The sequence below is a fragment of the Urocampus carinirostris genome, chromosome 2, assembly GCF_059441175.1.
Source record: "Urocampus carinirostris isolate Australia breed hairy pipefish chromosome 2, RoL_Ucar_1.0, whole genome shotgun sequence".
Classification (NCBI taxonomy): Eukaryota; Metazoa; Chordata; class Actinopteri; order Syngnathiformes; family Syngnathidae; genus Urocampus; species Urocampus carinirostris.
Genome location: NC_142350.1, coordinates 8,845,158 through 8,862,285, shown reverse-complemented (window position 1 = coordinate 8,862,285; position 17,128 = coordinate 8,845,158). Strand labels below are relative to the sequence as shown.

The 17,128-nt window shown below is 39.6% G+C and overlaps 1 protein-coding gene across 2 annotated transcripts in view; it reads right to left on the bottom strand.

Annotated features, from left to right (window-relative positions):
- Nucleotides 1-2,133: 2,133 nt before the first annotated feature.
- The window catches only part of zbtb10 (zinc finger and BTB domain containing 10), a 35,197-nt gene continuing 20,202 nt past the window's right edge, over nucleotides 2,134-17,128 (bottom strand). The window contains exons 3-5 of one of the 2 annotated variants that reach the window (XM_088328745.1): nucleotides 13,511-13,567; nucleotides 7,995-8,170; nucleotides 2,134-6,912 (exon numbers count right to left, since the gene is read on the bottom strand). In XM_088328745.1, coding sequence (XP_088184871.1) covers nucleotides 6,616-6,912; nucleotides 7,995-8,170; nucleotides 13,511-13,567 — 530 coding nt within the window. In that variant the 3' untranslated portion in view covers nucleotides 2,134-6,615. The remainder of the gene's footprint in view (nucleotides 6,913-7,994; nucleotides 8,171-13,510; nucleotides 13,568-17,128) is intronic. The other variant, XM_088328746.1, reaches the window with a different exon arrangement.

The following is a 17,128-nucleotide window of genomic DNA, read 5'->3' as shown; positions in this document are numbered from 1 at the left end:
TTATTATCATTATAATATAATTGTAATGCATCAAAACAAGAGAGCCGTTTGGGAGCCAGCTCTCTTTAATGAGATGAGCCCAAAAAGCCGGTTCTCTAAAAAGAGACGGACTTCCTTTCACTACACAACTACCACAGAATGATGCATGATGGGAAATCCCCAGGCAGCATATGCATGCGCACAGTAGCATCAAACCGCTTGCTTCGTTTGCAACGGAAAAAAAACGATACTGAGATAGAGGATACCGCGGCAAACTCGATTGACTTGATTTGACGTTTGGTGATAGTCGGTGTCTACCGGATGGTACCCATAATTGACAAATTTGTGTTTTTCCGTACAGATTTTCCTGTACGTCGTACACGTCTTAAAATGAATAATAAACGTACTTTGTACAGCAAAAACGTACAGGTTGACAGGTATGGAAATACTAAAAAAAAAACCACAGTAATACTTGAAAACTAAATAACAAATGAAGTGCTTTAAACAGGGACCTAGTATACCATTTTGCTCTAATTGTGGTCGTTTCAAAACTATTGAAAAAGAAGTATAACATGTGGCCCTTGCCTCCAAGTAGTTGCCCACCCCTGGAGTAAAACATGGAATGAGTTCTAGTAGAATTGCAAATTAACAAGTAATAGGGTGCCCCTGATTATAACCAACTTTTTTTAGGGACCCGTTTACCTGAGCTGTGACATGAAACGGAAACGATCCCACATTTTTTAGACCTTACTCAAATATCCACCGATACCAATAGCACGATTCCATAGAATACCTTCCCTGCGTTGATAATTACTGAGCCGCTGATATTCCCAGCCATCTTTTCAAAGACGTGCTGACCTGAACAGTAGAATGATTCTTTGCAGACCGATAACCGAATCTTGAGTATCCAACTCCATTAATACTTGAAATAATACACAAAAAGACTGATATTTTCAAAGAGGTACCTTAAAAATCTAAATATTTAGGCAAGAATGATTGGAAGTACTCGCGCATTCCTCATTGATTTTTTAGTTTTGTGTGTTTTTGATTAATGAATTAAATTCCAACCCTAATTCCATATGCACTATGTTCTTATGTTAATACTCTAATACAATAAGAAAATAATTCCAGTTCCGATACTTAAAAATATACCAATATCGACACTGGTATCAGTGCTCAGTCATTCCTAATTTTGTAGTATTGTATGTATCCATTTTAAATATAACGCGAACAAATATTACCAAATTGGAAATAAATGTTTAAAAGAAACTTTAAAAAATATCTATATATATTCTTATTTATCTGGTAAAATAAAACATTAAACGGAAGATGCTTTTCCTCTAATTTTTTGAAAGTATTACTAAAATTGTCTTTCACTTCTTTAAAGTTGTTTTTGTTATTGTACTATTATAACAATTTTCAAATTTGTGTTTAAAATATATAAAATGAAATATTTCTCCTTTTTAGCTTCCAAGTCGAAATAACTTGCTGTTGGTGCAGAAAAACGAGCAAATGCTGTCACCTGGTGGTAGATAAGAGAATTATAATGTGAAGTGTGGCCATCAGGTGGCAGCACTATTCTGTCCTTTTCACTTCCTATTTTTGGGGGATATAAAGACCGAAATATAGGATTCTATTTTTATGTTTTTATATCGTGACAAATAAAAATGATAAGAACTAAGACTTTGTGGGGAAAATGTTTTTCTGTGTATTGCGTTAAGGGGAATATTAACGTTAGTACCGAGAGTGGATTTTTATTTCAAATATTTTTTTAAAAACAAAATATATATTTTCTATATTTATAACTAAATAAGCAAATAATGTAGCACAATAAGAATATTAGTAACCAACTCTTGGAAGAGAATTATCTTTGTAATTTTGTTTTGTATGAAAGGGAATATAACCATTGCTGTCGAAGGTAGATTTTTCATTTAAAAATTAAATTAAATATTCATTTAAGTCCTGACAAATAATAAGGAAATTTGAGTGAACTTATTTTGCTGTGATGGACATAAGAGGGAATTTCATCGTTAAGAATGCTTCATTTTAAAATATTAAAAAGAAAATTAAAAAAAAAATTAAAAATACATCAAGAACGTCTAGCTTGAATATCACAATTTGACCAGTCAAGAAAAAACACAAACACCACCAAAATGTAAGCAATATCAAAGTTTTATTCTTAAAATGTAGTATAGAGAGGAACAGTAGTACAATTGTATGTGTTTTTCTTAAACAGAACAAAGAGAAACAAAACCAGGAGAATGTTAAGTTCCATCGTTGAAAAGTTCTGGTAAAAACGTAAAAAGAGTAACCTGAATTTCGCATTTCTTTCGTGTGTGTTCGGAGGGCACCCGGTTTTGCATCGCTGTCAAGAGAGCATACCATTTTTTTGGTGTATTTTTCTTCATTTAAATATCCATAAAAGCGTTTAAAAAAATACAGCCGGGAAATGAAGGATGGATGCGTGTTGACAAAAACCTGTAGTGTGGTGCAATGTTTTTAATTTATAGAAATACATTATTTAAAAAAAGACGATAAAAATCAGTAGGATGGTGCGAATCAAATATATTAAAAACAAAAAAAGACAGAATGACAGACAAGCAGCACACGGCAAAGCAGGATTTAAATACATTTTTTTTGTCATATATTTTCTCATAAACTCTCCACGTATACATATATACGTATATATCTGTTTTATCATAGGCCCTACCCACAGTGATTTTTTTTTTCTAAAAAAGTGACATAAGGAGGAAAATGAGGTGTCCCGTACAAACTGCATATGAACACACAAACTGGATTCGTATATATTCCGATTTCTATACTGCCGCCTCACATGAAAAAAACCTAAGAAATGGGAGGAAACAATCAGAAAGGTCACCAAGCTCCTCCCGCATGTTAAAACTAAGTATTAACCACAACAATAATCATTTTGGTTGGACATGATAGAAATTAACAGTCTTGATTGCATTTTTGGAGTCAATATATATATATATATATATTTATATATTAAATAACAATGAAAAGAAGAAAAAGTTCTGTTCCGATTTTTCGCGGGAACGAATAAAGTCACAAAAATAAGTGCATGCCTACGATGGCGCCATAGAGCTTCACTTGATTTTTTTTGTCTTGTGGAAACAAAAGTTTTGAAACTACCTGGCAGAACGAAAGAAAAACAGAAAACGCTTCGGACAATCAAATATATAAAAAACGGCGTTTAGAACTCTGTACCAAAAACTCAAAGACGTCCTCTTTAGGTCCTCGTAACGCAAGTTTCACACGGAAAAGTTAAAAAAATAAAAACAAAAAAAATAATCTTGCACAAGTGTTTTTTTTTTTAAATGGCTAAGATTACCTGATAGTCCACAGAAGCCTGTTTTACTCCTGCATTTTTCTAGCTTTCTTCCCTACGACCCGGCTTTTCTTCTTTATTTTAAAATCAGAGTCGTAACAGAAGACCAATTATGTGACACGCGATTTTTACGACATCATAAAAAAAAGAGAAACTTGGGTCCAACAATTGGCGAAAAACATTTATAACCGTCATTAGTTGACGAGGCAAATAAACGTGAGCGTGAAATTGAATCGTCCAATTCTCGCGCCCTAATTTTTTGGTATTGTGACGAAAAATAAATCATAAGCGTTAACGGCACGTTCGTAGGTCCATTATTCCACAAAAAAAGGAAATGTTCAGCTAGTTTTTGGGTGTTTTTTTTATCGTGAAAGAGGGAAATGAGGTAAGAGGTAAAGGTTTATAGCATTCACACAAAGGATGAGAATGAAGTCCATTCTGGTGTAGTACAGGTCCAGTATTTCACAATTATGGAAAAGAACTATCAAATGAAATTGATAGATTCTCGCACTCCATTTTTTTTTGCAAATCCGTAAGTGAGGTTTGTATTATTAGGAGGAGGTAATAGTTTTTTTGGTTTTCACTAGAGATTTTTTTCAAAAATCCATTCTGCAGCATTCAATAATATTGAGGCATAGACGTGAAATGAAATTGTTCGATTCTCGTGCACGGGGCCTTATTTTGAGGAGCGGGGTAAATCCCTGCATGAGCGAGGTTGGTGTTATCAAAAGGAAGGTTAAAGTTTATTAGGTTTCACAGAAATGATACAAATCAACAGGGACGTAAAACTTTTAGTCGTACTAATATTAATTAGTTCTCGTGCTAATCCTCATTTTGGAAACACAGACCCCTGCCTGAGGTTGGTGTTATCATAGGAATTGTTTTGTTTTTCACAGAAATAGGTTAAATACAAGCTGCTCAAGTACACATCCGGTATTTAACAATGGCGAAAAGGGCTTAAAACGAAATAGTCAAATTCTCGCATCCTATTTCTGGGCAGATCCCTGCGTTGAAAAAGCTCCTCATGAGGTAAATGTTTTGCCGAAATCATAAACATTAAATCCATACTACTGGAGCGCAAGTCCAGTATTTCACAATGATGGAAAAAGAGGCTGGAATGTAAATAGTCAAATTCACACTCTCATTTTTTATTGTAGACTTCGTCAGAAATATGTAAACTTTTTGGCCGACACAAAAACGATTGAAATTGAAATCCAAGTCCCTCAAGTGCCTCGAGGTCCAGTATAGAACAATGACGACGATTCTCACGTCCTATCTTTAGCAGATCTTTACATAAAATAATTTGTAAGGAGGTTAGCATTTTTGGTTTTTGTAGATATAATAAAAATGAAGTCCATACTGCTGGAGTAACGGTCCAGTATTAAACAATGACGTGAAAATAGTCTTATTCTCACACCCTATTTTTTGGGCAGATCCCTACGTGAAAGAGGTTGGTCTTATAAAGAGGTTAACGTTTTGGGTTTTCACTAAAATTATAAAAAATTAGGTTCAGTAATTCACAATTACAAAGGAAGGCAGGAAATTAAACAGAAAAATTCTCGCGTCTTATTTTTGGACACATCCCCGCTCAAAGAGCTTATCAGAAGAAAGTAAACGTTTTGAGGTTTTCAGAAAATAAATGATTAAAAACGAAATCCTGGTTGTTGTAGTGCGGGGTCCATATTTCACAATGACGTGAAATCACATCATCAAATTCACACGCTCTGTTCTGGGCGCATTTCTACGTGAAAGAGGTTGTCAGAAGGAGGTAAAGGGTTTTCGGATTTTACAAAAAAGGTTAAAGGATCCATGAACAGTGATTAGAAATTATTAGGTCCAGTATTTCACAATCACAAAAAATGGAAGGGAAATAAAAAATTCCGGTGCCCTATTTTCTGGCAGATCCCTGCGAGAACGAGGTCAGAAGGAGGAAAGTGTTTTTTTGGTTTTCAAAACAATTATAAAAGAAAAAAATTCCATGCTGCCGCAATACAAATCAAGTATTTTGCAAAGACGTGAAATTAAATCGTAAAATTCTCGGGCCCTAATTTTTGGGCGAATCCCTGGGTTGTAGTGGTTGTGAGAGCGAGGTAAACATTTTTTGGTTTCCACAGAAATGACGTTTAAAGCCCTGCTTATAAATAGTAATTCAACGGTGAAATTTCAAACCAAAATAGGTAAAACTGGATACATTGCAGGTCTTCTGTTATGGCTCAGATTTTTACAGTATCGCCAAAATCGTCTTCAAATGACATAGGAATTTATGCCGGGAAAAATGCTGGAGTATTTTTTGGGGGGTGGCTTCTTTGCGTGAGAGAGGCTATAGTGTTGTAGAGAGGAGGTGAAGCTTATTTGTTTCTTTCGTGACGACAAGACATCGGAAGAATTAAAGCCTCGCTTGTTTTTATAGGTCCAGTATTCTCTGACATAAGCACCAAACGTCGTCATTTGGCAAAAAAAAAAAAAAAAAAAAATCACTGAGGAAAACAACAAACGATTCAAGCTTTAAGTGAAAGTCAAATGCTTTGTAAAGTGTTAGCGTGATACGGCGATTGGTATAAAGCTAGCTAGAACAGCCCCCCCACCCACCTTCTTAAACATTTAAATAATTTTTAGTTAAAACTCTAAAAGAAAAACAATCAAATAAGAAAGGTCTTTTCTTTGAAGCGTATTCAGTAGTTTTTTTTCCCCCCTGCTCCCTCTTGGTGTGCGGTCCGTTTGGCACGACGTCGTCGTCGTCACAGCCCTCGTCTCTTATCTTTTTTTGTTGTTTTTTATTTAAATTATCGTATAAATATGGCTGCGATAACATTAAGTCACCAAACAGATATTTTGGTTCCAAGATTTGCGCAGGGAAAGAAAAAAAAGGAAAGAAAAAAACGGAATAATATAGAATATTTTAGCGCTACTAAACGCCGTCTACACAGCAAGTAAAAAACAAAACAATAAAACTTAGATCATCTGTGATAAGACCATAAAATCTTAAATTAAATAATTAACATTTTCAAACCTCCGATGATTGGTCTAGCTAGCCCTCCCCCCGCCTATTTGGAACAAAACATACAGCCACACATTAACAACCTGATTATTTCATACCATCTTTCTCTGGTGGCCGTCAATAATAATAATAATAATAATAATAACATTGAATAAATCTGTACATGGCGGGTTCCCACGCTACCATAGCTTTTTATGTCGTCAAACTCGTTTAACTAAGCGACCTCAAGGTTTCGATAGCACTTTTGGAGTTGATTGTTTACCAGCTTAGAAATATTCAAAAGGGGAGGCTAAAACTCTTTGTGGTCCTCCGGTGGAGCCTGGGCGGAGGTGCCCCGGGTTGCCCAGGTGGCTTGCTCGTGGTCGGCCGAGTCGTTGTCGGCCTCCAGCAGGTCTTCGTCGCCCTCCAAGTCTTCGTCCCTCGGGAACTCCATGGCCTCCAAGCCCTCCTGGCCCGCCTGGTGCGAGTCGGCGCAGTCCACGCAAACGCCGTAGCGCCGCGAGCCATGCCGGATACCCACGCTGGCCGCTAGCATGAAGATCTTCTTGCACACCATGCACTTGTACTTCTTGTCCTTCTTGTGGACCTGCCGGGACGGGACGGGTGGGATAAACCCCCTTATTCCTTTTTGCATCCGCTAATATGAGGTTAGCATCATTAAAAAAAAAAAATCTAAAGCAGAGGAAGTGCTGATGCTAAAGCAGTAAGCATTGCAGACACAGTGGCTAGTATCAACAACAAGCAATGCTCAGGTGCTGCAAATTTGCAGCTATATTGTCAGGAGAGCTAAGGCTAATGCAGCTAGCATTGCTGACTATATCCCCAAGTATAAGCGACAAGTGTCGCTCAGGTGCTGTAAAGTTGCAGCTCAATTGGCGCAAAGAGCTAATGGAAATGCTTTTAGAATCGCTGACGTAATCGTTAGCATTAGCGACAAGTAGCACTCAGGCGCTATAAAGTTGTGGCACTATTGCGGCTTGCATTCCTGATGCAGCTTAAACATCATCTAATTATCTCATTCAGCGCCAGCCTGGCGAACTTCTTGCCAACCTATACTTCAATGCAAAATAGAGGATTGATGTTTAAAGCCACCAATGGCACTGAATTCTATACAGATCCTTTGCAGACGCCATTGGCAGTGAACAGGTTAGGAGACAACTACCTTGTTGAAAAAGATAAATTTGAAGAATTCAGCATCTCTTATCTTCTATAAAAGGCAGACTGAAATTTCTGTTGCATTACTTCAATTATGTAGCAGATAAATTAATAAATTATTAAAAAGAATCTCTACTGTTTCAATATAGAAACGGAAATTATTTAGTTTTGATTTCGATTCATCCATTATTTATTCAAGTATCACCATTTTTCGAATAAAGAACTCCTTGGAAATAGTAACGTATTAAAGTAAATTACACGTCGATAGCCAATCTCTCAATTTTCAATCTAATCTCTGTAATAAAAAAATAGTATCGTTTATCATTGTATATCGATTGGTATAAATATAACTTAAACCAAAGTATCCACCTTTTTTAACTCCTAGGCACGTCGCCCTAAAATGACATTCAAGCGCCAAATGCTATGCTATCCGTCTAAATACTAGCATCCTTTCGGGCTTATTCGAGCAGGTACAGTCCAGGGCAAAGAAAAGAAAAGAAAAAAGATACTAACCAGGGAATGTCTCTTGACGTGCTCGCGTCGGGTAAAGAGCTTGCCGCAGATGTCGCAGCTGAAGGAGCGCACCCCCGAGTGGATGACCAGATGCCTCTTGAGGGTGCGCCGGTGCTTGGCGATGTAGTTGCAGTGTGGACACTTCAGCTTGTTGACGGCCAGGAGAGACGACTCGCCTGGTGGGGGGGGGGGGGGGTAGGTTTGGGGGATACATAAGTCAAACATGCCTTGGCTAAGAAAATATAGATCGCTCGTTCTCATCATAGCTGGTTGAAAGCATCCTTTTTCAAACTGTGTGCCGTGAGACCTCGTCTCATGTGCCGCAGGAAATTGTCCAATGTCAACTTTGCAAAAAATCATGCTATTCTTTAGTTTCTTTGGTTACTTCCAGTAATCTGCCAAGAAAGTGGAAAATACGAAAGTGGCCACAAATGATAAGAAAAACTTTATACAAACAATTAGGTAAACATGATCATTTAAGCTTTAAAGCAGAGGCATCAACACTTTTCAGAAAGTGGGCCAGATTTGATAACCTAAAAATGTGTGAGGGCCTAGCGTTCTTTCAACAGTCTTAAATAAATTCACCATGTGTGAAAGGGTTGCAGTGCTTGACGATCAACGTCGCGACCTCGTAGCTCGCCTCTGTAGCATTTTAGTTTAACCCTCGTGAAAAAGCGCCGCTGTGCTGTGGCTTCACCTTTTTACGGTGTTTTCAGTTAACTTTTTGTAGTCAGCATGTTTCGTCTGGCAGTGCCTCTTTATATTACTTTAATTTAAAACAGCCATGGTCTCTTGGCTAATTAGGCAGAGGCAGTGGTTTGGGATTTCGGTTAAAAAAAAAACCTCTAATTTCAACTTGTCCTGGAAGCAGCGGCCCTCACAGTCAAGTTTCCTTTTTTATTTACAAAAATGGAGAACGCTTGTTATCTTTTGAACTACAAGTAACAGCCGATTTCTGACCAATGCCACCAGATCTTCATTTGCCATTACAATAGGGTGCATCACTTTGTTACTTACAAAGGGCAATTCATTACCAAGTTTCCTCTTATTGCAAGATATAACTCAGTTGTTTTCTTTTAAATTTTAGTATTTGGCAGTTCAGAACATTGCACGGGGCAACCCGTGCGAAAAATTTGGCAGATAGCCAGCACAGCAATCTAACACTACGAATTTCTCAACCTACCAGTCATGTTTACGAGACAGTACACATATGTTTGCTTATCATTTAAATCAACAGCATTTGATTTTAACGAAAAGTACTTTTCACTCTGGGGGCTTTGGACCATCGAAGTTCCATTTTCTGGCCCTTCCCAAGATGGCTGACCTTTTTGCAACCAGGTAAAATAGGCCCAAGAGAAGGAGGGCAGCGGCTTTGTGCTTCGTCGCCGCTGCCCCCGCAACCCCCTCCCCCCGTATGCTAACGAGCTTGCGTGGACAGATGGTTTTGAGCGTAAATTAGTTGCCTATTGATTTTTGAAAGCGCTTGAAAATGGAGCGCGTCAGAGGGAAGTGAAGAGTCACGGCCTTTTGTTGGGACTCACAACAGTGCCGTCGTCAAGGCAGGTTACTATGGGGTGCAGGAGGAGGTAAGGGTGGGGAGGAGGGGGTGTTGTAAATCCCGAGTTACCTGCAAGCGTGCATGTCACATGCATACGTTTAGGCCGGCGTGCTCCATTCAAGTGACAATGCGCACCTTTTTTTAAAAAAAAATGTAGCCAGCAATTTTGCATTCAAAACATAGTTGCCAAGGTAATGACACATTTTCAGTCCAGCCTTTAAACATGGTAACCCCCGTTTCACAAAACAATCTTTGTCCAGATTAAAAATACTAGAATAAAATTGGATTATATTTCATCATTATTCTCAATTTAAGGGGCCGGTCACACAGACGTTTGCGGCTGAATCACGGCTAAAATTTTGCATTTTTTTTTTTAGCCCGTGGTTGCCCGCGATGGAAAATGCGCAAAATTGGCCAACCCGCTGTTCATCGGTGGTATGCCCGCAAAACACGCCGGCGACTGTTCCGCTTCCTCATCGCGTCATTTCTGCGTCATTTTCTCGTGTGGACCACGGGTATAAAAGCTCCCGAGCCGGTGTTGTGCCCAAATCCGACTCCTACGCAACACATAAACCCCCCCCCCCCCCCCCCCCCTCGCGTGAACGCACATTCTGCTGCGATCGCTTTTGTGGGAAGCGTACATTGACATTGGTGACTTTTGCATCCGCGGTAACAAACGCAATTTGTAGAATACGATCGCGCTTTATTGTTTAAATAAACGCGTTATATAGACTAGGATCTCCCAATTGTTATAATTAGCTCGCTTTATAGTTTTAATAAGCGTTTTATATAGAATACGATCGCTTTCGTTGGAAGTGCAGCAGAATGCGCGTTCACGTGAGGGGGGAGGATTTACCGTTCGATTACGTTCACAACAAAAACAAAGACGGAATGGTTTAAGTTGTATTACATTTCCAACAAATGCAAGACGAAGTGGTTTTGGTTATATGTTCGCCATTACATTCCCTAAAAGTGAGATAAAACGAGGTAAAAGTGGTTGTAGTAGCGAGGGGATGCAAATCTCGGCACCGGGCTGTAGAAATCATAACCTCACAAGACACAGTCCCGTGAAGATCAAGATTTCAAGCTATGGCATCATTTTTATTTTATTATCTTGAAAAGAAATGTCAAGAAATAAAAATGGATTAAGACGAGGTCACTACGCTGACGGGGATCCATGTTCACCCCCTTGACGTCTCGAGCACAACTGACGTGTGCTCGGCATTCGCGCTGTTTATACGCGGAGAAAGGCGTTTGACCTTCACACGCGTAACACGCTAATTTCACGTAATAACACCGCGATACAGGCGCAGAACATGCTATTACCATGCTCCACCCACGATTACCCGCTGAAATTTCCCGTCCTACCCATGTGTAACCACGCCCTGGCCGTGGCCAGAGCACATCGTTCCGCGTAATTTCCGTGTCATTACCTCGTGTTGACCACGTGTGCGGCACGCGGTTTAACACGTGCTCAAATTTTTGAGCAGCTCAAAAGTTTTGAGCGCGGCCAACCACGTGAAAATTTCCGACCGCGAGTAAAGCACTGCTCTATCTCGTCTATATGGCGGTCTCAATACGTCCAACAGCGCCCAACAGCATCTGCTTCACGGCCAGAAATTTCTGGCCGTGGTTCAGCCTCGATACGCTCGTGAAAGGTTGTGTACCCGCGCTCTGATGAATTGAGCAGCGCAAAACTCTTTCGCGCTGCCACCCGCGCGCGAATTTCCGACCTCGTGTTAAGCACCGCTGTATCTCGTCTGAATGGCGATCTCAATGCGTCCAATAGCGTCCGCCTCGAAGGCAGAAATTTCTGGCCGTGATTCAGTGTAAATGTCTGTGTGACCGGCCCCTAAGTAAATCAATAACATTATTTTCTACCCTAAGAATCACATCTCATCAGCTGCACCGCTTATCCTCAGTAGGGTCGCGGGGGTGCTGGAGCCCATCCCAGCAATCATCGGGCAGGGGACACCCTGAACTGGTTGCAAGCCAATCGCAGGGCACACGGGGACAGACAACTCACACGCTCAGTCACACCTAGGGACAATTTGGACCGGCCAATTCACCTGAAATGCATGTCTTTGGAATGTGGGAGGAAACCGGAGGGCCCGGAGGAAACCCACGCAAGCACGGGGAGAACATACAAACTCCGCACAGTAAGGCCGGGAGCTGGATTTGAACCTAGGAATAATCAATTTTATTCACGTTTTGTCCACAAAAATATCTTAATATAGGCTATAAGTATATTACCGTATTTTCCGCACTATAAGGCGCACCTAAAAGTCTTAATTTTTTTCAAAACCTGACCATGCGCCTTATAACACAGTGCGCCTTATATATGGCTCAATATTAAGTTCGCAAGGTCTCGCAACTTACTCAACAGCCGCCGACTCGATTTTACCCCGAACGTGGAGTAGTCCGCGGTGTATGCTGGGATTTATATACCGGCGTTTAATTGGCTAACCAATGTGTCAATCATCATTTGAATCGATCACTATTGGCTGAAGTTATTCGGAGCCTCGGGTTGGCTAAATGGCCAAAACAAACCCTGCAATCGGCCGAGTTTAGCAATGGCGTAGCAAGTCCGCGGTGTATGCTGGGATTTATATACCGGCGTTTCATTGGCTAACCAATGTGTCAATCATACGTTAAATCGATCGCTATTGGCTGAAGTAATTCGGAGCCTCAGATTGGCTAGAGGGCCAAAACAAACCCTGCAATTGGCCAAAAAAAATGTGTCAATGATCCGTTAAATCGATCGCTATTGGCCTAAGTTATTCGGAGCCTCGGATTGGCTAGATGGCCAAAACAAACCCTGCAATCGGCCGAGTTTAGCAATGGCGTAGCAAGCTTGCTAAAGTACGCCATAAAGAAACATGTTTCATTTGTCTGTATTTGTAAATATTCTACTCTCCTGGATTTACTTCACTCACGGTTGTAAGAAGACCATGATTGCGTATCATTATTGAACGTGAGAACTTAGGTGAGTTATGCGGCTTTATATTTTCCCGGTATCTTGTTTTAGAACAATCTTGATGTTGCTGTGATGAGTTGAGTGAATTAAACTCAATTCCAAGTGTTTACTGTGCATATGGCACAGTAAAGTTGTGAGCGAAACAGAAAATAGAAACATAGAAATGTTTGGCATTTCTTGAATCCCAAGACTTTAACCTTCCGAATGATATTTGAAATGACGCATTTAAGTGACATCGTACGGACACCGCATCCGCACGTGTCTACGACACGTATTTGCTTCTTTGCAAGCTTTGGGAATGTTAAGGGGGTAATCAGTTGGACTGAATCATCTGACTGTTGTGTTGACGTTCCCATTGTAGCGCCTTATAATCCGGTGCGCCTTATCTATGGAAGATATAGGACCAAAAACTATTTTTTGGGGGTGCGCCCTATAACCCGGTGCGCCCTATAGTGCGGAAAATACGGTATATGACTTTTCGTTCTTGGGATTGGTCCATATAATTGTAAGCCTACCCCACATTCAAGTGAAAAATAATCAAAATTTACCAAATTATGACTTTGTCGTCCAGATATTGAAAAAAGTTTTTATATATATATATATATATATATAAAAATAAACAACAGCATTTTATCATTGAGGATAGTTTCCAGATCCTGAAATGGAGAGGTGGAGATAGAGATGAGAGGTAGAGATATGGAAAGAGAGAGAAATGAAGAGGGAGAGATGGACAGATTTAGAAAGAGGGAGTGAGAGACTTAGAGAGAGATACGAAGAAAGATAAAGAGTGAAAGAGAGGGGGGATAAAGAAAGAAAAATGGGGAGATACGGATGGAGAAAAAAAAAATCATACAAAAATGTTTTTTCTCAGGCAACATACAGTTATTATGTAATGCTGCAGTTTGCTTAATACATGTTTTTTTTTAAAATTAGTATATTTTTAAACATATTTCAATGTCGACAGCCGTGAAAAACTCTTACCATTTTCCCATGACTCCCCGGGTGGGATGATGCTATACTGGATCTGATTGGCCAGTTCTGGGAAAAGGAGGGCGGGGTTTGGGATTGGAGGAAAAAAAGTGAGAGGGAGACAAAAAAAAAGTTGGAGTGAGGTAAAGGGAACAATGCAAGCTTGACACACATACACAGTGTACTCTATTGTATGCAAAGTAGCACGGTGGGAAAACGGGAAAGGGGCGGGGGCACACCTGCGAGCGTGCGTGCCCGGTTCCTCCATGTTGAGTTTGGACGCATTAACAACATGGCTGCCGTACTCCCTGGGTCAATATTTAGACCGGCCCCCAAGTAAATCAATAACATTATTTTCTACCCTAAGAATCACATCTCATCAGCTGCACCGCTTATTTGCACAATTTTTAATTGCACACCTCTGATGAATATCAACAAGCCCAGGCCTCCCCCCACCCCAAAATTATTAAATAAATTTGAAAAGGTGACCTTAACCCTGGGGTTGGCAACCCAAAATATTGGACAAAAAAAGGACAACGCAAAAACAAATGTTTGGAGATGCAAAAAATAACAGCTTTTACAAGGATATGTAAATGGTCTGCAATAACCAGGGCAACACATCCCATTTATAAGTAAAGTATATTTACCACTGGGAAACACTTCCTTAATTTTTGCATGGCTCATAATTAATGTCCCTAATTGATACGTCCTTGCACTATGACATATTTCATAGTGCCCTGCTTAGCTGTAGCATGATTCTGGCGCGACCTGTGGGGGTGATGACGCTTTACGTGGCATACAAACTAATGCCAGCTGCCGTTAATCACAACGAAGGAAGAAATGCATTTGCAAAATAAAACCACCAGGGAGCAATGTCGGCGTTATTTTCAAGAAGACGTTTTGAGAATTATAGCATCAATTTTTAGGTTTTACAAGCACTTCAACCCAAATTCGAGCACTATTCAAGACTAAAAAACATAGCATTGGTGGAGTTATAAAGGTTCAAATTGCAGAAAAAAAAGGTAAAAAAAAAAAAAAAAAAATCACAAAAATGTGTCATACACTCACTTATCGAGACTTCTAACTTCAGCTGGCCTTTCTTATAAATCTTTTTAGCGTCGCCAAAATTCCCACAAAATCAAGTTTTGCTTTTTACGGGCGCAACAAAACCCACCGTGCGGCGCCTAATCGGGCATGGCCCATGAGAAGGGCGCACCCTCGGGTGCGAACCATTAGCATGCGCACCCCCTCCCTTGTCCCCTAAGGCATCACTTGTGGAGGGCATTAGAGGAGCTGCAGGCACTAAGAGCATTGCCACGCATTTAGGGGCGGGGGTGGGGTGGGGGGGTTAGAGGGAGAGGAAACCCCCCCCACCCTCACTCCTACCCACCCCAACGCTTTCTTCATTATCCTGCATTAGGGAGGGAACCAAATGTCGGAAAAGAAAAAAGAAAAAACGCGTCCCGCCTTCCGTTACGGTGGAGGAGCGGCGCTTTAATGGCCGAAGAAGAGATTACGACCTAGCAGAAAGGGCGGCGTGTAGATTAAAAGGTTATTCAAGGACACCCTCGGGTGGGAATCAACATGTATAGGAGGAAGGACACAAAGAGGATTTTCAAATAGAGTCATGTCCATTTTTTTTGTGCGTATTATTATAGTGGGAGGGAAAGAGTGTGTGGCGTGGGCTTGTGCGCTCGCTAACGTGGGTATAAGCTTCTCCGCATACCCCCCCTCACGCCCGGCTCTCGAGCGATTAGCGGGGGGGATCATCGTGAGGGAAGGCCAGACCAGGTTGAGCCAGTCAGATAAATGCTGACCAACAGGGACGTGCTCAAGCCATTCGAAAATCAATTTTTGGTTGGGTTTTTGGGAGGATTCGGTTCTACGAATTTAAACAAAATGCATCTGTAAATCGATACTTGATCAATTTTCCTTTATTATTGTGAAAAAGATTCCTTAAAACACGAACACCTGTTTTTCCCAATAATTAAACTCCTAATTTTTGTCTATTTTGTTATTTTCTAGAAATGTACATCTCACAGGATTTTTTTAGGTAACATCGATTGATTACAGTTATTTATGAATTACATAATGAAGAAGCATTTGAACGCCATTTAAAATCGAAGCGCTAAAATCAATGGTTCAGTTTTTAGGGGGCTACGGTTTTATTTCAATTTAAATAAAAATGATCCGTCGATCAATATCTAATCATGTTTTTTCCGTATTAATGTTATATTCCATAAAACATGATCTGTCTTTTCCCCAATAAATAAACTCTTATTATGTCGCGTCACATGAAAAAATCATTTGACAAATTAAGACGGAAAAAAAAAATCAATTTATTGGGCAATTTGCTCACTCTATATTTTACCTAATTGCATGTAAATAAATGCAAAAATAAAATTTGCCATTAAATTTGAAAAAAATAGAAAACAATCCAATGTTTTTATGCATCGTTATTTGATCGAGTATTTGAATTTAAATCATTTTTAAAAATAAAGGTTCATTTTGGAACCTAATTCTGGTGATACATGAGGGATCACTGTACTACAAATGAAAATAATAATGTTTTAGTGCCACTCTATCTAAAAGTCCCTTAAAAAATAAATTTCTCTCTTTTCAGCAGGTCAGTTTGACCTCAAATGGGTTAAGTAAATGTGAAACTGGGGCAAGGATGAGTGCAGTCATCTCAAGATGGTTAAAAATTACAAATGTTTCAATTCAGATTGGTACCCCCTTAGATCTTCAACATTTCTATTTGGTGGAACATGTTAAGGCAGGGGTCGGGAACCATTGACTCATTAGGAGATAAAATTAGGCTCGTGCAAATCTTTTTCGGTGGGGTTTTAATTTAAGTGAGCGCAAAGCTGACGCTTTTTCATGCAAAGCCAAAGCAACATTGATGATAGGGCTTCAGTCCAGTGTATATTTAGGGCACAGTCTCAACTGCAGTTTAGAGTAAGGATGTCACATCCAACAGTCCTTGTTTTTTGCTGTTTATAACTAAGGAATACTTAACATGGAAGCTCATTAAACAATTTACAGTATGTTCCCTGTTCAAACACTTTATGATGATAACCCAGAGAACAAACTTTGGAAAACCCAAAACGCCAGCCAAGCACCACAGCAATTTCATTGGGTGAGCGGTAGGATTGACGGAGCTATGCCCACAGCGCACCACGCCGTCCAAAATGAAGAGATCTTTCTCGTTTGCATTGTTTTGTGACATTTTTACAAAAGAACTTTGCTTGCACCTTCTTTTGAAATCATTATTTAGGACAACAAAGACGGATTAAATGATCAAATTGAGCCTCAACACTGCTTAATTAACTGAGGGAGACAGACACATTTTAAGTGGTATATTTATGTTGATATGGGACATAGGCTCTGGCGTTATCATTTCATCAATCTTATCAAATCATCAACTGTCACAGTGAAATAAAATGTGCAGAAGACTTAGGAGAGCAGATTTGGCAGTTTGGTCAATTTAGTCTTAAAATATATGGTAAGGCTTTAAAAAAAAAAAAAAATTGTATATATATATATATATATATATATATATATATATATATATCTCGAAATATTTTGCTTTAATGGCTCAAGGCATGAAAAAAAGTTTCCAAACCCTGT